This window comes from Podarcis raffonei, chromosome 10, assembly GCF_027172205.1.
Source record: "Podarcis raffonei isolate rPodRaf1 chromosome 10, rPodRaf1.pri, whole genome shotgun sequence".
In the NCBI taxonomy this organism is placed as follows: Eukaryota; Metazoa; Chordata; class Lepidosauria; order Squamata; family Lacertidae; genus Podarcis; species Podarcis raffonei.
In genome coordinates, this window is record NC_070611.1 from 71,512,981 (window position 1) to 71,533,289 (window position 20,309).

The following is a 20,309-nucleotide window of genomic DNA, read 5'->3' on the forward strand; positions in this document are numbered from 1 at the left end:
GATTTTTCTTTTACCTTCAAGCGATGTGTAAATAAATAAATAAATAAATAAATAAGCAATGGCAGGTAAGGAGGCAATTATTCTCTGCTTTCCCTGTCGGGCTCAGCATGCTTCTGAATGAAACCTGTTGTTCGAAATCACAGGTGGGAAAATGCTGCGGCACTCAGGCCCTGCTTGTGCAGGCTTCTCGAAAGTGGCATCTTGGCTGGCCAGGGTGAGGACAGGGTGCTGGTCTTGAGTTGAGCCTTGGGCCTCATCCAGCTGCAGGGCTCTTCTCACGTTCCTTGCACACCATACTTGCTTTTTCATTGCTGGACTACAACTCCCACCATCCCTTGCCACTGGCCATGCACTAAGTTGCTTTAAACTGTTTTTAACATTGTGGTAGAATTGTTGTAACCCACCCTGGGCACTTAGGGTGAAGGGCAGGTAATGAATTGTGGTAGTAATACCGAATATAAGCCGCACCTTTAAAATTGATGGGGGGGGGGGGAGAAAAAATATCTGAATATGTTGTTGTTGTTTAGTTGTGTCTGACTTTTCATGACCCCCTGGACCAGAACACGCCAGGCCCTCCTGTCCTCCACTGCCTCCCGCAGTTTGGTCAAACTCATGCTGGTAGCTTCAAGAACACTGTCCAACCATCTCGTCCTCCGTCAACCCCTTCTCCTTGTGCCCTCCATCTTCTCCAGCATCAGGGTCTTTTCCAGGGAGTCTTCTCTTCTCATGAGGTGGACAAAATATTGGAACCTTGCTGCTCCTGGCTGCATACTGGGGGGGGGGGGAGGTCAGAGGCCTTTCCCCTTCCTTGCTCTTTCCTTTTCCGGCCATAGGGAAGAGGACAGGGTACTACGTGTTCCTGGCATTGTTTGCCCCGCGCTCCTAGCTGCATACCGTAAGGTTGCAAATATAAGCTGCACTTCAACTTTTCACGGTCGGAATTTGGGGGAAAAGTGAGGCTTATATTCAAGCCAATACAGTAATAGTAATGTTGGCTGGGGCTTATCGGAGTTGGAGTCCTACAATATCAGGGCAACAGGTTCTGCACCATTGGCTTCTTCCCTCAACACTCCTGTGGAGTTGTACAGTTCAGAGAAAGATCACTTGTGATGAGGCAAAGTATCTTTTGGGGATACTTGTCCATTATTACTCACCTTCTCAGGAAGGTAGGTTTCTAGGGAAGCCCTGAGTTCCTCCAAACACAGTTTAAAAATGACGTATAGAATTGTCATCAAGGTATCTTGTGGCTAGCATCTGTCCCCTGCCAACATTGTGTTTTGTTTTTCAGGCAGCGGCTCCAACCCCTTCCAGCATTTGGAAAAGAGTTCTGTCCTCCAGGAGGTACGACTACACCTTTCTATACACCCCGCATTCCAGGATTTCCCAAACTTGGGTCTCCAGCTGTTTTTGAACTACGGTTCCTATCATCCCTGAACACTGGTCCTGCTAGCTAGGGATGATGGGAAACAGGTCCAAAAACAGCTGGAGATCCAAGTTTAGGAAACCCTGCCCTATAAGATCTCTCTTTTTTGAAATCAAGTTTGGGATTTGCAGGCTAGAGTCTGTGGCTGTCTAGGACTCTGATTCTTTGGGGGGGGGCCCACTGTAGGTCCACTGAGTCTCTGCAACTTCCCTTTTTGTGGCTACCAAAGATGTGGCTGCACCTTTGGTGTGTCTGGAAGCAGCTGGCGTCTCAACCCCAACCACCATGTTTCCTTAAAGAAAGATGGCAGCCTGAGCTGGAGAAATGGGTATATGGGATGGATAAGAGGGCAGATCTGTTCAGCGTGAACTAATTTACATGAATCTTGGGCTTGGACATGTGAACCACAACATCGGGTATGCCATGGGATCATCAGCCGTAGGGGTGCTATATGGGTGTCAGAGAGCCTAGCCTTGTCTTATTGCACCTTGGGCATCTCTGTACAATTGGGGTGTTGCCTGTCTGCATAGTTTCTAAAATATCTTGGAACAGGGATAAGTGATGTGTGGTGCAAGAAACCTCCCCTTTCTTGGAGACTCTAGAAACTGCATCCTTAATATAAAAAGATACCCTTGTGTGTGGAGACTTTGGGTCTTGGGTTATAACCTTGCATTGGCCACTGAGCAGAGATGCTCTGAGGGCTCTTCCCAAAAGTAGAAGCAAGACCTTGCCAAGTGAAGCCTTCTGGGTTTATCTGTGATTAGAGCCAGAAGGAAATAGTGGGTTGTAGCCAACAAAATAATACCATTAGTACAAGGGTTTATCTTTGTGCAATTTCCCTTCCCTCTCCTCTTGCACCAAATCTGCTCCAGAAGATTGGGGGGAACCCCCCCAGAACAGATTCAGGTAAAGGAAAAGAGGGAGGAGTTATTTTGTGCAGCCGGAGGTCCTTGCTGCATATTGGTTTCCCCCCATTTTGTTGAAAAGGAATTTTAGGGAACTTCAGAATGAAAATTCCTAATATCCGTCTTTGTTGACTGCACAATTCCCGTTCCTTTTGCATAGGCTCGTATCTTTAACGAGACGCCCATAAATCCAAGAAGATGCCTGCATATACTTACCAAGATCCTTTACTTGCTGAACCAGGTAAGTGCAGCTGCTTTTGTGCAATTGAGTTGCAGTCTTTGGCTAATGAGGAAACTGTTAGAATTCCTGCTCCATGATTGCAGTCATGGGATTTTTGTCTGTCACATGACGTCATATGTTTTGACTCCACAGAGTGGGAAGTGACGGAGACAGGATGTTTGTGTTACTGTGTTCCGTGAAGTGGGACTATTGTCCTTTGTTCTTTCTCTTTGCTGTCTGATGCTAGAGAGAGAGGGAGCCATGTTGCAGTGCTCCATGTGTGTTTATATGTAAATAAAGTAGATTTGGCAAAATGCTGAGTTGCTGAGGTCTGTTACCCAAGCTGCGCAAACTCTGCGGATCCCTAAGTGTGCCGATGTCTGTTGGCATCGGTCGCTGTGACGTTCAGGCAGAAGAAAGCTTTTGAAGCTCCCGAATGAAAGACCTGTCAGGGGTCCCTTTACCTTTACCACTTGATCTAGTAATGCTCTCTTAAGCAGTTCACATGAGAACAAGAACAAATACGAACCAGAACATTAATCATTTCCTAAAAACTAGGTAAAGAGAAAACAGCACTGTATATCACACATAAAACTGCACAGTTTATAAAACAAACTTGCTAATTAAGAAGAGTTCGGAAAGGCTAATGGGTGGTGGATGGGGAGGTCAAGGCTGGGGCTTCTCTGCACTGGCAGATGAGAATCAGGATCACATGGCAGAGAATCCCACTCAAGAGGCAGGCATTAGGTCGTCCTGGGATCACCTGTGATGAGCATGGCTGAAAGTGATCTCTGGAGCTAAAAGCAGGTCTTAGTGGAACATGGTCAGCTTTTCATATACGTTGGCTTAATTTTTGTCACATATTAATTCGCTTCTCTCTAGGGTGAACATTTTGGAACAACAGAAGCCACAGAGGCCTTCTTTGCAATGACAAGATTGTTTCAGTCAAATGATGTAAGTTCCCACTGCTCCAGGAAAGGGCTTTCCCCTCTGCCTGTGTCTCTGTCTATGGAGGATTAAAAAAAATAAAAATTCTTTTGTGGGATGCAAAGCAGCTTCATGACAGAACATTTCTGAATTTTGCACAAAAATGTAAAAAGCAGCAGTACAGATTAGATGGTGGCGGGAATTTGCTTCTTTTTTCTTGTACTGGGAGCCAATGTAGATCCTTTGGGACCAGTGTTACGTGGTTCCGGTGGCTGCTCCCAGTCACCAGTCTAGCTGCCGCTTTCTGGATTAGCTGTAGTTTCTGAGTCACCTTCAAAGGTAGCCCCACGTAGAGCACATTGCAGTAGTCCAAGCAGGAGATAACCAGGACATAAACCACTCTGGTGAGACAGTGCGCAAGCAGGCCAAGATCACAGCCTGCATACCAGATGGAGCTGGTAGACAGCTGCCCTTGACACAGAATTAACCTGCACCTCCATGGACAGCTGTGAGTCCAAAATGCCCGCCAAACTGGTCCTTCAGGGACAGTTACCCCATTCAGGACCAGAGAGTCCCTCCCACCCGCCTGCCCTCTGTTCCCCAAAAACAGTACTTCTGTCTTGTCAGGATTCAACCTCAATCTGTTAGCTGCCATCCATCCTCCAACCGCCTCCAGACACTCACACAGGACCTTCACCGCCTTCACTGGTTCTGATTTAAAAGAGAGGTAGAGCTGGGTATCCTCATACCTTTGATGAAAGTTGGTGTTTCCATGGCTAACTTCCTGGGGGGTGACACTTACTGTTATCTTGCCCTTTCCACAGCAAACATTAAGGAGAATGTGTTACCTTACCATCAAAGAGATGGCCAACATTTCGGAGGATGTCATCATTGTCACTAGCAGGTAGTGATGTTCTTGTTTCAATGAATGGTGACTCTGGAGTCTTTCCCCAGGCATTTGGTTGAGTGTGGAGGATCTGGCTCCAGTCAGTAAGACTTAAGTCCCTCCTATCATGTTAAGGTGTGAACTCTCTTTTGCCACCTCTAACCACTGTTTCACACACCATGCAAAAGCAGACTTGCCTTTGCCACTGAGCGCCCCTTGTGTTTGCTTCCTGATGAGCTGACTGACTGGTACAATATACGCCAGGTGCAGTCCCTCCAGACATTGAGGGACTCCAAATCCCATCAGCCCCACCTAGCGTGGCCAGAGATAATGGGAGTTGCACTACAAGAACAACTGGAATGGTGCAGGTTTCACTTCCCTGATATTTGCAATTGCATATTGGTCAAATGTAGACTTTACACATTTACATGTGCACTTACAGCCTCAGGGGTGTATCTAAAAATATAGGTGAACATAAGCTGCTGTAGGGTTAGGAAGTGTCTCACATTTAAACTGACCTGCTAGTGCCAGGCAAAAGTGTGGTTGCCCCATTTTGTACCAATTGAAGCCTCCAGGCTGTCTTCAAGGGCTGCCCCAGAATTGAAGCCAAGTCCACCTGTTTTCTGCAAAAGGTCTGTGTTAACAGAAGCTTGCCTTAACTCTTCTAGCCTGACCAAAGACATGACTGGGAAAGAGGATGTGTACCGAGGCCCTGCCATCAGAGCCCTCTGTAGAATCACGGATGTAAGTATCAAATTCTTCAGCCATGAATGGAGTCTTGCTGTACCCATTTTTAATGCTAGGTGTTCTCTCTCTAACATGCCTGGAATGATTTCCCCTGAGCCCTGTCCTCCAAGCCATTTTCCCCCCCCAGTGACCACATGTGGTCACTGTAACCATTTGTTTAAGTTTAGTGCTGTCTGTTTTCCAGCAAATGGGTTGAATAATAATGTGATGATTACCATTATCCTGATGGTAACCTGGTCATCTGAGCTTTCATTGGCTGTTCCGCTCCCCCTACAGTTGTGTACAGACAGTAACAAGAGAGTGCAGTTGCTCATGTAGAGCTCAGTCAGATTTAGGAATGGGATACTAATGGGTTTTCTCACCCACACAAACATCTGTACATACAAAGCTTGGCACATTAGCCTGTGTTGCCTACTCAACGTAGTACTACGATTTTGCTTTTTAAGGAATGTTTTTCCTAAACGTTAAAACTTATTAAAACCAGCCAGGGTATAAATAATAAGTTGTTGTTGCTGTTGCTGTTACCACTGACTGGTGTTATTTTTAAACAATAAATGGTAAGAAAGGTTTAGGGGGTGTTTCAGGAAGAATAGTGGGAGGCTGTGAAAAGAGTGATGGAAGTAAGTGCAGAGCCCAGAATCTTGACCTATTGAACGCTGGAGCTTTTTGCAGACACTGTTTCCATGCATGAGGTCTAGAAGCTTTTATTTTAAAACGGAAAGTGAGCTAGTTAGGAATCGATACCAGGTATCGGGTTCTGCCTGAACTTGGAGAACAGAAGCAATCCCAAGAAGATAACATTCTCCGTGTTGGTATCTCTGGCGTCTCCGTGAGTTGGTACCTCTTGTTCTCTCTCTCTCTCTCTGGATTCCCAGGGCACCATGCTACAGGCCATTGAGAGGTACATGAAGCAAGCCATTGTGGACAAAGTCCCCAGTGTCTCCAGTTCAGCGCTGGTGTCCTCCTTAGTAAGTGAAGGAATCTCTTTGCTGTCATCTGATTACATTCAGGGACTGGGCAGACCTGAGCAGCTCCGACTTGTCGATATCTTGGCGGCCAGGCCACCACCTGTGTCTTTCTTTATTGGCTTGGCCATGTTGCACACTGTCTTTTGCTTTCTGGGTCCTTCTTGCCCTGTCCAATTTTGCAGCAAAGTGCTTTGCTGGGAACCACTGACATTCTCATTGCCTGGCTGGGGTTCCTGCCACCGCCCTCCTCCCTTGCTCCGGCAGTAATTCCAATTCTCCCTTGCTGCCCCAGCTTTGCAGGATTTTAAAATACGAGAAATAATAATAATAATAATAATAATAATAATAATAATAATAATAATGATTTATTATTTATACCCCGCCCATCTGGCTGAGTTTCCCCAGCCACTCTGGGTGGCTTCCAATCAAGTGTTAAAAACAATACAGTATTAAATATTAAAAACTTCCCTAAACAGGGCTGCCTTCAGATGTCTTTTAAAAAGAAGATAGCTGCTTATTTCCTTCACATCTGAAGGGAGGGCGTTCCACAGGGCGGGTGCCACTACCACGAAGGCCCTCTGTCTGGTTCCCTGTAACCTCACTTCTCGCAATGAGGGAACCGCCAGAAGGCCCTCGGTGCTGGATCTCAGTGTCCGGGCTGAACAATGGGGGTGGAGACGCTCCTTCAGGTAAACAGGATCGAGGCCGTTTAGGGCTTTCAGGGTCAGCACCAACACTTTGAATTGTGCTCGGAAACGTACTGGGAGCCAATGTAGGTCTTTCAGGACCGGTGTTATGTGGTCTCGGCGGCTGCTCCCAGTCACCAGTCCAGCTGCCACATTCTGGATTAGTTGCAGTTTCCGAGACCTTCAAAGGTAGCCCCACGTAGAGCGCATTGCAGTAGACCAAGCGAGAGATAACTAGAGCATGCACCACTCTGGCAAGACAGTCCGCAGGCAAGTAGGGTCTGAGCCTGCGTACCAGATGGAACTGGCAGACAGCCGCCCTGGACACAGAATTAAGCAAACCCCAAAAGAAAACGTTGCCGACTAGTTGCTAAACCTCCTTCTCCACAGTTTACATATGAAGCTGCCTTATGCTGAGTTAGGCCCTTGGTCCATCTAGCTCAGTTCTTCCTACACTGACTGGCAGCACCTCTCCAGGGTTTCAGGTGGAGGAGATGCCAGGAATTGAACCTGGCACCTTCTGCATCCAAAGCAGATGCTCTATTGCTGAGCTACAGCTCTGGCATTCCCTAATACTGGGTTTGCTAGAGTGATGCCTAGAATTGCCCTGGTGTCTGTGAAGCCTCTGAACGGGCCCCATATTATTACAGTCATACCTCATGTTACGTTTGCTTCATGTTACATTCTTTAAGGTTACGTCCCGCGGCGACCCGGAAGTACTGGAAAGGGTTACTTCCGGGTTTTGCCGCTCGCGCATGCGCAGACGTGCAAAATGACGTCATGCGCAGAAGCGGCGATTTGCAACCCGCACATGCTCAGATGCACAGCTGCGGGTTGTGATCATGTTGCGAATGGGCCTCCGGAATGGATCCCATTCGCAACCAGAGGTACCACTGTATTAATAATAATTTTATTATTTATACCCTGCCCATATGGCTGGGTTGCACCAGCCACTCTGGGCGGCTTCCAACATACATAAAAACATAATTTAAAAACTTTCCAGTACAGGGCTGCCTTCAGCTGTCTTCTAAAAGTTGTGTAGTTCTTTATCTCCTTGACATCTGATGGGAGGGTGCCACTGCTAAGAAGGCTCTCTGCCTCTCCACCCTCCCCATAAAGTTGAAAAGGGAACTTGGAAGAGGGACGCTTTCCCCCACTTCCTCTTTCAGCTCTATGTGCTTTTTGAAGGTTGGGTGCACCCCCTGCTTTTGGGACGGCAGCAGGCAAGTGACCTGCTCCAGAAAAGCCTTCCTATAGTGTAATCATTGTCCTTCTGATCTCTTCAGCCACAGTAATATGCTATTGGGTTTAAACTACCTGCAGGTGGCGCTGTGGGTTAAACCACAGAGCCTAGGGCTTGCTGATCAGAAAGTCGGCGGTTCGAATCCCTGCGACGGGGTGAGCTCCCGTTGCTCGGTCCCAGCTCCTACCAACCTAGCAGTTTGAAAGCACGCCAGTGCAGGTAGATAAATAGGTACCGCTCTGGCGGGAAGGTAAATGGTGTTTCCATGCGCTGCTCTGGTTCGCCAGAAGCGGCTTAGTCATGCTGGCTACATGACCCCGAAGCTGTACGCCGGCTCCCTCAGCCAATAAAGCGAGATGAGCGCCGCAACCCCAGAGTCGGCCACGACTGGACCTAATGGTCAGGGGTCCCTTTACCTTTACCTTTAAACTTGGTTGGTAGACGTGCCAAGGCAGGAGCAGGGCTAGTGTTATTGATTCTCGGCCATTATTTCCAGCACATGATGAAGATCAACTATGATGTGGTCAAACGGTGGATCAATGAAGCCCAGGAAGCTGCTTCCAGTGACAACATCATGGTGCAGGTACGATGCTCCCACCTTCCTTGAATACATGCTTTTAGCACTGCAGGTGGTTTGAATTGGCTTTGTGCAGTTGTAATACGTGATGTGGTTAAATAACTCCCCCCCCCCCACTTCCAGAGGAGTCTGTGCATTAGTCTGCTGCAGCAAGTACAGTCGTATCTTGGTTTTCGAACGCCTTGGTGCTCTGACGTTTTGGCTTCCGAACGCCGCAAACGCGGAAGTGGCTATTGCGGTTTGCAAACTATTTTTGGAAGCTGAACATCCAACAGGGCTTCCGATTGGCTTCAGGAGCTTCCTGTAGCCAATCAGAAGCTGCATTTTGGTTTCCAAACATTTTGGAAGTCAAACGGACTTCCGCAACAGATTCCAAGGTATGACTGTATTCCTGCGGCACCTTGAAGATTATAACACATTTTATTACAGTATAAGCTTTTGTGGATTGAGCCTATTTTTATAAGTGCTTAAGAGTAGCTTCATTTGAAAAAGCAATCATATTTAGTTATATTTAGCACAACAGTAATCATGTATTCATTTGCTCCCCCCCCCATTATTTCCCCCCCTGACCTGCCAGTACCATGCCTTAGGGCTGCTCTACCACCTTCGGAAGAACGACCGCCTGGGTGTTTCCAAGATGCTGAATAAATTCACTAAATCTGGGTTGAAATCCCAGTTTGCATACTGCATGCTGATTCGGATTGCCAGCCGGCTGCTGAAGGAGTCTGAGGAGGGGTAAGCCTGTTTGTTTGCCAGGGCTTTTAGCAGAACAGCCGTACTCAATTCCTGCAGCACCATAAAGGTGCAAATAGAGTCCATTTCAGACTTTCTCTCTATGGCTTCAAGGTCTTCAGGAGTTATTGAAGCTGCTGGGTAGTGTTGGGGTCAGGGCTGCATGTGAGATTGTAGCTGCAGTTTCACGGCAACCTGGGATTGTAGCTGCCATTTCAGAGATCGGCAGCTTTCAATTCTGACAAATCCATAAAGGCAGTTTCCTTTCTCTCTGGCAGGCATGACAACCCGCTGTTTGATTTCATTGAAAGCTGCCTGCGGAACAAACACGAGATGGTCATTTACGAGGCTGCCTCCGCCATCATCCATCTCCCAAACTGTACAGCCAGGGAACTGGCACCAGCAGTCTCAGGTGAGCTTCAGGAAGCCATGACCTTCGCCAAGAGCAGTTTCCCCCCCCCCATCCTGGTGCCCTTCAGATGTTTTGGACTACAACTCCCATCAACCTAGCAGGGGCTGATGGGAGTTGTAGTCCAAAACATTGGAAGATCGGGGGAGGCTGATAAGGCAAGTATTTCCATAGGGCAAAAATGGCTGCTGGCTACCGTGGGAGAATGAATTTCAAGTGTCTTTCAGCTTGCTCTCATCCACCTAAAGTTGGAAGGGGCTGAGATTGTTGTTCCTTCTGCCCTAGTGCTGGCTGCTCTGGCTTGCGCTCCTGCTCAGCAGTTGCTAGGGACTGGCCCAGCAGTTCTCAACCTGTGGGTCCCCAGATGTTGTTGGTCTATAATAATAATAATAATAATAATAATAATAATAATAATAATAATAATTTATTATTTATACCCCGCCCATCTGGCTGAGTTTCCCCAGCCACTCTGGGCGGCTCCCAATCAAGTGTTAAAAACAGTACAGCGTTAAATATTAAAAACTCCGGTGAACAGGGCTGCCTTCAGATGTCTTTTAAAGATAGGATAACTGCTTATTTCCTGTACATCTGAAGGGAGGGTGTTCCACAGGGTGGGCACCACTACCGAGAAGCCCCTCTGTCTGGTTCCCTGTAACCTCACTTGAGGGAACCGCCAGAAGGCCCTCGGCACTGGATCTCAGTGTCTGGGCTGAATAATGGGGTCAGCACCAACACTTTGAATTGTGCTCGGAAATGGACTGGGAGCCAATGCAGATCTCTCAGAACCGGTGTTATGTGGTCCTGGCGGCCACTCCCAGTCACCAGTCTAGCTGCTGCATTCTGGATTAATTGCAGTTTCCGGGTCACCTTCAAAGGTAGCCCCACGTAGAGCGCATTGCAGTAGTTCAAGCGGGAGATAACCAGAGCATGCGCCACTCTGGCGAGACAGTCTGTGGGCAGGTAGGGTCTTAGCCTGCGTACCAGGTGGAGCTGGTAGGCAGCTGCCCTGGACACAGAATTAACCTGCGCCTCCATGGACAGCTGTGAGTCCAAAATGACTCCCAGGCTGCGCACGTGGTCCTTCCATCACCCCTGAGCTCTGGCCTTGCTAGCTAGGGGTGATGGGAGTTGTAGTTCAACAACATCTGGGGACCCACAGGTTGAGAAAGGCTGCCCTAGGACCTGGGCGCACAGAGCGGTAAAAGTTCCTGGGATTGTGCCTTCACATGTGAATTCCTTTTCGTTTCAGTGCTCCAGCTTTTCTGTAGTTCTCCCAAGCCTGTCCTGAGATACGCCGCAGTCAGGACCCTCAATAAGGTAAGCATTTCCAAGGCACCTTGTACACCCTAGAGGTCAGATACAGGTGGCTTGTCAGACTTCTCCAGTGGGTTTTTACTGTTTTCCTCCCCCTCCCCACAAGGTGAGAAGGGGGCTCCTGTTGGGGCAGTGGGCCTGTTGCTGGTCTTTGTGGGGGTGGGCAGCAAATTCTTGACCCAGTAACCTCTAGGACAGGTCCTGGGTAACTACCGTATTTTTCGCTCTATAGGACGCACTTTTCCCTCTCCAAAAATTAAGGGGAAATGTGTGTGCGTCCTATGGAGCGAATGCAGGCTCCTTGGCTTCAGTGATAGCAACGCGAACCCTCCGAAGCGCAGAGGGAGCGCTCCCTCCGTGCTCCGGAGGCTTTGCGTTGCTTTCGCTGAAGCCTGGAGAGCGAGAGGCGTCTGTGCACACCAACCCCTCTCGCTCTTCAGGCTTCAGATATAGCCGCCTGAAGCCTGAGGAGCGCAGCGGGAACTTGCGCTGCGCTCTTCAGGCTTCAGGGATAGCCGCGTGCAGCCCCTCCGGCAGGGAGAGCCTGCACGCAGCCTGTACTCTGCTCTTTGGGGCTGGGGGGGGAAATAAGATTTTTTTCCTGGATTTCTAAAAACTAGGTGCGCCCTATGGTCCGGTGCACCTTATGGAGCGAAAAATACGGTATGCTGTTTATGCAAGCCAAAATACTATGTAAAATCCAGCAGTTTCAAAACAGAACACAGAGGGGTGCAATTCTTAAGAATCAAGAGAAGCTGGTCTCAGCAGCGGGTGTCTCACCTTCCTATTCACTGGACCCCTGAACCGCTGCTGTACGATTCTTCCATTCTGTAAGTTGTTCTGGGTTGCCAACGTCCGACTGCCCTTCCAGGTGGCGATGAAGCACCCGTCGGCAGTAACCGCCTGCAATTTGGACCTGGAAAACCTGATCACGGATTCAAATCGCAGCATTGCCACCCTGGCCATCACCACCCTCCTGAAGACGGGGAGCGAGAGCAGCGTGGACAGGCTCATGAAGCAGATCTCGTCCTTTGTGTCCGAGATATCAGACGAGTTTAAGGTGAGGCGATTTCCTGTCTGCCTTTCGGCCCGCAGAGTTCTTAGGCGGAAGGAGTTCCTGGCTGGCAGGGCGACCTTCGTCTCCCTGGAGTTGGGCAGCAGTCCTGGGCTAGGTGAGGACAGGAATCAAAGCTTTTCAGAATCTACAATAAGAGAACACTTGTAGTTTGTGAGCCCAGCCAACATTCAGCATTAAACAAAACCAAGGATCGTTTGGGAACCAGAATACAGTGGAACCTTGGAAGCCGAATGCCTGTAAACTCAAACATTTTGGCTCCCAAGCGATCGAAAACCGGAAGTGATTGTTCTGGTTTTCGAATGATTTTTGGAAGCTGTACGTCTTCCGCAGCTTCTGATTGGCTGCAGGACGCTCCTGCAGCCAATCGGAAGCCATGCCTTGGAAGTTGAACATTTTGGAAGTCGAATGGACTTCCAGAACGGATTCCGTTCGACTTCCAAGGTACGACTGTATTGTTTTTGTTTTATGAAATCATTTATTTCCTGCCATTCAGCCCTCACAGGGCCCAAGTGGGGCAAAGTGGAATCAAGGCTGTCCAGGGCCTGTAGAGATCTTTGCTGGAATGCAGGTACTGATGCCCTTCACTCAAACCTTGTGCTCCCCTTGCCTTAACAGGTGGTAGTGGTCCAAGCCATCAGTGCCCTGTGCCAGAAGTACCCGCGGAAACACAGCGTCATGATGACCTTCCTCTCCAACATGCTCCGGGATGATGTAGGTTGTGTTGCCTGCCTTGTGTGGGGCAACTGGCAAAGCATATCAGCACAAAGCTCATATTTTGGTGAAATACAGTTAATGTATCCAGTATATATTTTCATGCAAGCTAAACGTTTGCTCTTGATGTGAAGTTGCCACAGTGTGACGTTGACCCAGCATTTCTTTATCATGTATCTTTTCCCAAACAGGTCAGGTTGGAGGAACCTCACATCCTTGAGACCTCCTGCTTTTGGTATAAGCCTAGGACGGGAAGGTCGTGGTGGAGTTTAATAAGTAGGGCTTGTGGCCAGAGCAAACATACTAGCCTTTGAACAATCTGAAAATCAAGGATGTTCGTTTTAGTCCCTGTAAAGTTTCGTTTTTCCTGGTTATCTGTTACACTAGATTATCTGCTGCACCAGAACAAAGGAATTTAGATACTGTTTCACCACGGACAGCTAAAAGTCCAAGAAGCCTCTCTCTCTCTGTGTGTCAATCATTGTTAGCACAGCAGAAACTCAGTATTCAGAGCCTGCAAGTTGCTGGCAAAGAAAAATATTCTGTGCTAGGATATAGTAGAACTCAGATCTTTCCCTTTGGGAGCGTGTTCAATGCAGAAATTATGGTTAAACGTTGCATTGTGGCATTTTTACTTGTGATAAATACGATGGTGGGAACTGGGCTTTCAGAGGCCGTTCCAGACCATCCCTCTCCCTAGTCCCTTCCTGTGGCACTTGTGGCTGGTCACGGTTGGCTCACATAGCAATTTTCCCTGCTCCTGCTTTGGGACTCATTTCTACGACTTAGAATTGGCCAAACAACACTTGACAAATTTTGGTCACCTCGTTGGTTTGGCACATGGACAAAAATGAAGTTTTTTTTTAAGTTTTGCCTCCTAACTTCTCATTCGTTTTTGTCATTCTTTTTTCTATCTGTTAGGGCAAGAATTTCTCTGCTCTTTTTGTTTGATTCTGCCTGAGGACCCTCTTGCCCCCTTGTTTCCGTAAAAAACAAACAAACCCCATTGTGAACAGCAAGTTGCTCTTGCCCTTGCAGATGTGGGAAATCCCTAAGAGGGTGTCCATAAAGTGTGCTCTCAGTTGATTAAGTGCATTTGGGAATAGGATCTAAGCAGGATAGATGGATGTCTGGGCTAGGCTGGTCTTCCAAGCCCCCTTTGACTCGTGCTTTTCCGCCCCCTCCGCAGGGTGGCTTTGAGTACAAGCGAGCCATCGTCGACTGCATCATCAGCATCATCGAGGAGAACCCGGAGAGCAAGGAATCCGGCTTGGCCCACCTCTGCGAGTTCATTGAAGACTGCGAGCACACGGTGCTGGCCACCAAGATCCTCCACCTGCTTGGCAAGGAAGGGCCCAGGACCCCCTCGCCTTCCAAGTACATCCGATTCATTTTCAACAGGGTGGTGCTGGAAAACGAAGCTGTGAGGGCCGGTGAGTTGGCAGGCTCCGGACCTGTCTTTGCTACGTAGCCAAGAAGGGGAAGGGAGCAGGTCTTCCTGGGGGATGCTGCCGTGAATGGGGCCTTTGGGTCCACCTGGCGTCATCCCAGAGTTGAATACGTGCCCCAGATCCTTTAGCTTAGCAAGACTGTTTGTAGGAGGCCCAGGTGCTGCTGTGTAAAGATAAGCTTGGCTTTTTGTTGGGAAGGCTAAGGGAGCAAGATGCCAAGCTTCAGTCGTGAATTTTAAAGGTGAGGAGTTGTTGCTGTTGTTTATTAGATTTATATACAGTGGTACCTCTGGTTACAGACACTTCAGGTTACAGACGCTTCAGGTTACAGACTCCGCCAACCCAGAAATAGTACCTCGGGTTAAGAACTTTGCTTTAGGATGAGAACAGAAATCGTGCGGTGGCAGCGGGAGGCCCCATTAGCTAAAGTGGTGCTTCAGGTTAAGAACAGTTTCAGGTTAAGAACGGACCTCCGGAACTAATTAAGTTCTTAACCCGAGGTACCACTGTACCATCCTTCATCCAAAGATCTCAGGGCGGTTCACAAGATAAAAACACAATAAGTAGTTGAAACAAAAGCAACAAAACAAAACCTGACACCTAAAGATACATAATGAAATGGCAGGTGAAGAGTCCTGGGGAGAACATCCCGCAAACAGGGAGCCACTGCAGAAAAGGCCCTGTTCTTGTGTTGCCACCCTCCGGACCTCTCAAGGAGGAGGCACATGAAGAAGGGCCTCAGATGATGAACACAGAGTCTGGGTTGGTTTATATGAAGAAAGGCTGTCCTCGAGGTATTAAGTGTGCAAGCCTATGTGGAGAGACCGAAAGCAACCACAGGATAATAACTTACTGATCCAGGTAAGCATCAACAAGAATTTGAGGAAGACGAAATCAGCAATGCTTCTGAATACCTGTTGCTGGAAGCCACAGGAGGGGAGAATGCTCTTGTCCTCAAATCCTGCTTGCGGGTTTCCCACAGGCATGTGGTTGGCCACTGTGAGAACAGGATGCTGGCCTAGATGGGCCGTTGGCCTCATCCAGCAGCCAGGCTCTTCTTACGTTCCTATGCAAACTCCCAGTGCAGAGGCAATCTACCTGGATTACTAGGTTCTTGGGGGTATTCGGCCACTGTGAGAAGAGGATGCTGGATTCAAATGGGCCATTGGCCTGATCCAGCAGGCTCTTCTTATGTTCTTATACACGTGAGAGAAGTCTTGGAGGCAACCTGGTCCAAGCCTGCTTTAAATAGACAGGAATAGTGGGTGCTGCCTTATACCAAGTCCATCTAGCTCCATATTGTCAGCAGTGTCTGGCAGTGGCTGTCCAGCATTTTAGATGAGAGTCTCTACCTGCATATGCCAAGGATTGAACCTAGGACCTTCTGCAGGAAAAGCAGATGCCCTCCTTCAGAGCTATGACCCTTCCCCACTTAATAATAATAATAATAATAATAATAATAATAATAATAATGTATTATTTATACCCCGCCCATCTGGCTGGGTTTCCCCAGCCACTTTGGGCGGCTTCCAACAACGTATTAAAATACAGTGGTCTGTTAAACATTAAAAGCTTCCCTAAACAGGGCTGCCTTCAGATGTCTTCTGAAAGTCTGGTAGTTGTTCTTCTCTTTGACATCTGATGCAAGGGCGTTCCACAGGGCGGGCACCACCACTGAGAAGGCCCTCTGCCTGGTTCCCTGTAACTTGGCTTCTCGCAGGAAGGGAACCACCAGAAGGCCCTCGGCACTGGACCTCAGTGTCTGGGCAGAATGATGGGGGTGGAGACGCTCCTTCAGGTATACTGGACTGAGGCCGTTTAGGGCTTTAAAGATCAGCACCAACACTTTGAATTGTGCTTGGAAACCTACTGGGAGCCGATGTAGGTCTTTCAGGACTGGTGTTATGTGGTCTCGGCGGCCACTCCCAGTCCCCAGTCTAGCTGCCGCATTCTGGATTAATTGCAGTTTCCGGGTCACCTTCAAAGGTAGCCCCACATAGTGCGCATTGCAGTAATCCAAGCGAGCGATAACTTCCCTTTATCTACAGACTCCCTTTATCTACAGACTCTGTTTTCTTCTGCAGCTGCCGTCAGTGCATTGGCGAAGTTTGGGGCCCAGAATGAGAACCTCCTTCCCAGTGTCTTGGTGCTCTTGCAGAGGTAAGTTCAAAGTCAGGGAAGAGACTTTCAAAGCAGGTTCTTTCCTGTCCCTTGAGCATTGGGTTCCGTTGTGGCATCTTGGAAACAGCCACATAAGGGGCTGTTTGCCCTCTTGGGCATCTGTCAGGGCTGAGCTGAATGGCGATAGAAAGCAGGCATCTTAATTCACCTATAATTCACTTTTGATTTTGATTTTTTTAAAAAAACCAAATCAGCTGCCATACAGATAAATTTAGCTTTGCCGTAATATTGCAAAACATTATCCAGCTCTAGGTGGAAATTCGAAAAACTGGTAAGAAAAGGGAGGAGAAAACACTTCCATGTATAGGTGTAGAAAAAGGGGGTGGGATTCTTGCCGGAAGTTTAGTAGGCTTGACTGTGGAGGGCCCCGCCCAGTGTTTTAGCCACACCCACTTAGCAAGCCACTCCTCCAGCCTTCACCACGCCCTTTCTTCAAAACTACAAAGTAGAAAAAGGGAGTTGAGCTCTCGACCACCAAAGCTTGCCTTCCCACTCTCTTAGAACCTGTAATGCAGCTGTGATTCCTGAATTGCAAGGGGCTGGACTAGATGGGCTTTGGGGGTCCCTTCCAACTCTACAGTCCTATGACTCTTAACTAAGGAGCAGGGTTCTCAGGGCTCTGCATGTGGACCTGGGCCCCGGCCCCTCTCTCTTTTGTAAACAAGGACTACCTCCGCATCTGAGAACACACACTTAAAATAAAATAAAAAAATTCCTTCCAGTAGCACCTTAGAGACCAGCTAAGTTTGTTATTGGTATGAGCTTTCGTGTGCATGCACACTTCTTCAGATACACTGAAAGAGAAGTCACCAGACCCTTATATAGAGTGAGAGGGTGGGGAGGGGTATTACTCAGAAGGTTGGTGGGAATGGTTGATTGGCTGATAGGTGTGGTAAATGTCGATGACTGTTAACGACTGCTCTTGGACGACTCTGGGGTTGTGGCGCTCATCTCGCTTTACTGGCCGAGGGAGCCGGCGTACAGCTTCCGGGTCATGTGGCCAGCATGACGAAGCCACTTCTGGCGAACCAGAGCAGCGCATGGAAATGCCATTTACCTTCCCGCCGGAGCAGTACCTATTTATCTACTTGCACTTCGTGGTTTCGAACTGCTAGGTTGGCAGGAGCAGGGACCGAGCAACGGGAGCCCACCCCGTCACAGGGATTTGAACCACTGACCTTCTGATCGGCAAGTCCTAGGCTCTGTGGTTTAACCCACAGCGCCGCCCACATCCCTTTAAGTTTGGTAATAAGTTGCAATTCAGCAACTTCTCTTCCCAGTCTATTTCCGAAATTCTTTTGTAAGAAGACAGCTGCTTTGAAATCTTGTATAGAATGTCCTGGGAGATCGAAGTGTTCTCCTACTGGTTTCTCTGTCTTGTGATTCCTGATGTCTGGTAGTGGCCATCCGCCCTTCAGCAGCCTTCAAGGGCTTTCTCTCCTCTTTTGCCATGCAGGTGCATGATGGACAGCGACGACGAGGTCCGCGACCGAGCAACCTTCTACTTGAACGTGCTGCAGCAGAGGCAGCTGGCTCTGAACGCTGCATACATCTTTAACGGTTGGTGCCAGCTGGGAAGGGCGGAACTGCACCTGCGAGTCCTAAAAGAATGGGATGGGAGGAACAGGGGCCATTGGTTAAGAACTGGAGACCTTTGCAGGATATCCAGGGAATTGCCACACCTCTTGGGGCTGCTCTGGACAATGGCTAAAGCTCTGGTGTTGAGTATGTCTATTGGCCCTTCCCCACCCTTGACGCTCCTGCCAGCAAATTGGGCCTCTGAGCCTCACGTGATCCTTCCTTGAACACCTTTCACCCCTCGCTCTTTGCAGGCTTAACCGTCTCCATTCCCGGCATGGAAAAGGCCCTGCACCAGTACACCCTGGAGCCCACGGAGAAGCCTTTTGACATGAGGTCCGTGCCTCTGGCCACTGCCCCCACCTTTGAGCAGAAAGCAGGTAATGGGGCAAAAACAGGCTTAAGGGGGGAGGTCTTCTGCTCCAGATGTGGAACCCCACTGCCTTTTGTTGTTGTTTAATCGTTTAGTTGTGTCCGCCTCTTTGTGACCCCTGGACCAGAGCACGCCAGGCACTCCTGTCTTCCACTGCCTCCCGCAGTTTGGTCAAACTCATGTTTGTAGCTTCGAGAACACTGTCCAACCATCTCATCCTCTGTCGTCCCCTTTTCCTTGTGCCCTCCATGTTTCCCAGCACCAGGGTCTTTTCCAGGGAGTCTTCTCTTCTCATGAGGTGGCCAAAGTCTTGGAGCCTCAGCTTCACAATCTGTCCTTCCAGGGAGCACTCAGGGCTGATTTCCTTCAGAATGGATAGGCTTGATCTTCTTGCAGTCCATGCGACTCTCAAGAGTCTCCTCCAGCACCAGAATTCAAAAGCATCCATTATTCGGCGATAACCATAGCTTTTACTACATACAATATATTTTCCATGTTCTTTTGGAGAAAGCTATCCCGTGTTAAAATACCGTGTGTTTTAAGCAATTTTAACCCAATTCCTGCCTGGAGCCTGTGGCAGGCACAGTTTGGAACTTTGTACATGCCATGGGTCTCGGGTAGATTTTTTGCATGTTGTGTCTGGAGTCGCCAGAGTGGCTCCTGGACGCCCACATGAGCCTGCAAAAGGCCTTCCCTGGTGCGTAGTAAAATAAGCTGCAGTGTGTGTGATAGGTAAAGGGACCCCTGACCATTAGGTCCAGTCGCGGACGACTCTGGGGTTGCGGCGCTCATCTCGCTTTACTGGCCGAGGGAGCCGGCGTACGGCTTCCAGGTCATGTGACCAGCATGACTAAGCTGCTTCTGTAGAACCAGAGCAGCTCACGGAAATGCCATTTACCTTACCGCCGGAGTGGTACCTGTTTATCTACTTGCACTTTGACGTGCTTTCAAACTGCTAGGTTGGCAGGAGCAGGGACCGAGGAACGGGAGCTCACCCCGTCGCGGGGATTCAAACCGCCAACCTTCTGATCAGCAAGTCCTAGGCTCAGTGGTTTAACCCACAGCGCTACTTGCATCAGGACAATTTTTCTGGTCTGCAGTCATGCCTACGTGCTCACCCCTTGTGTTATGGATTTGTCTTGGACACCTTGGCTGGAAATTTTAATGGCTGTTTCTCATTTCAGAGATTGCCCTGGTGGCCAACAAGCCCGAAAAAATGGCTCCTTCGAGGCAGGATATATTCCAAGGTAATAAAAGACCCCAGAGCCGCGCTCTTAAAACTTGGAGAGCTACAGAAGGTTGTGTTTTAACTGCATTTGCCATGGCAGTTTGCAAGGGGGTGAGGGGAGAGAACGTGTTGTCTCCCTGTAGGCTGAGTCTGTTTCTTCCCCTTTAGAACAACTGGCTGCCATTCCGGAGTTCAAGAATTTGGGCCCTCTCTTCAAGTCATCCGATCCAGTGCAGCTGACCGAGGCCGAGACAGAGTATTTTGTCCGCTGCATCAAGCACGTCTTCTCAAATCACGTTGTCTTCCAGGTACAAGAAGCCATAGCGTTGTTGGCAGAGGCCACAGAGGATGTTAGGTGAAAGTTAAACCCTGTCCATGCCACATGCCCTGGAAAGGAATTTTTGGTGCTTCTTTGTAGTCTCAACCTTCAGTAGGCCACTGTAGTAAAAGTGCTGAACTCTGATTCAGAAGACCTTCAGTCACTTCCTTCCTCAGCTTGAAGCTCTTTGTGGAAGGCTTTGGGCAGTCGTGCGCTCTCACCGTAATGTACCTCGCAGGGTTTTTAGGGGGATTTTAAAAATGATGTTACTTTTACGGAGGAAAACACGATTGGGCTTATGATTACAATGAGGATGCACTTCAGTCTGAGATGACAAAAGATCCCTGACTCTG

At 48.7% G+C, this 20,309-nt stretch overlaps 1 protein-coding gene and 1 long non-coding RNA gene across 3 annotated transcripts in view; one reads left to right on the plus strand and one right to left on the minus strand.

Annotated features, from left to right (window-relative positions):
* LOC128422779 (uncharacterized) overlaps positions 1-20,309 on the minus strand; it is a 119,868-nt gene that overhangs the window by 6,214 nt on the left and 93,345 nt on the right. The window lies entirely within an intron of this gene.
* Positions 1-20,309, plus strand: part of COPG2 (COPI coat complex subunit gamma 2) — a 32,261-nt gene that overhangs the window by 3,219 nt on the left and 8,733 nt on the right. Inside the window, exons 2-19 of one of the 2 annotated variants that reach the window (XM_053407237.1) lie at positions 1,289-1,341; positions 2,489-2,569; positions 3,431-3,502; positions 4,300-4,379; positions 5,030-5,105; positions 5,984-6,076; positions 8,502-8,588; positions 9,160-9,317; positions 9,593-9,726; positions 10,973-11,040; positions 11,909-12,097; positions 12,731-12,826; positions 14,016-14,259; positions 16,362-16,437; positions 17,915-18,018; positions 18,291-18,416; positions 19,594-19,656; positions 19,806-19,945. In XM_053407237.1, coding sequence (XP_053263212.1) covers positions 1,289-1,341; positions 2,489-2,569; positions 3,431-3,502; positions 4,300-4,379; positions 5,030-5,105; positions 5,984-6,076; positions 8,502-8,588; positions 9,160-9,317; positions 9,593-9,726; positions 10,973-11,040; positions 11,909-12,097; positions 12,731-12,826; positions 14,016-14,259; positions 16,362-16,437; positions 17,915-18,018; positions 18,291-18,416; positions 19,594-19,656; positions 19,806-19,945 — 1,940 coding nt within the window. The remainder of the gene's footprint in view (positions 1-1,288; positions 1,342-2,488; positions 2,570-3,430; positions 3,503-4,299; positions 4,380-5,029; positions 5,106-5,983; positions 6,077-8,501; positions 8,589-9,159; positions 9,318-9,592; positions 9,727-10,972; positions 11,041-11,908; positions 12,098-12,730; positions 12,827-14,015; positions 14,260-16,361; positions 16,438-17,914; positions 18,019-18,290; positions 18,417-19,593; positions 19,657-19,805; positions 19,946-20,309) is intronic. The other variant, XM_053407236.1, reaches the window with a different exon arrangement.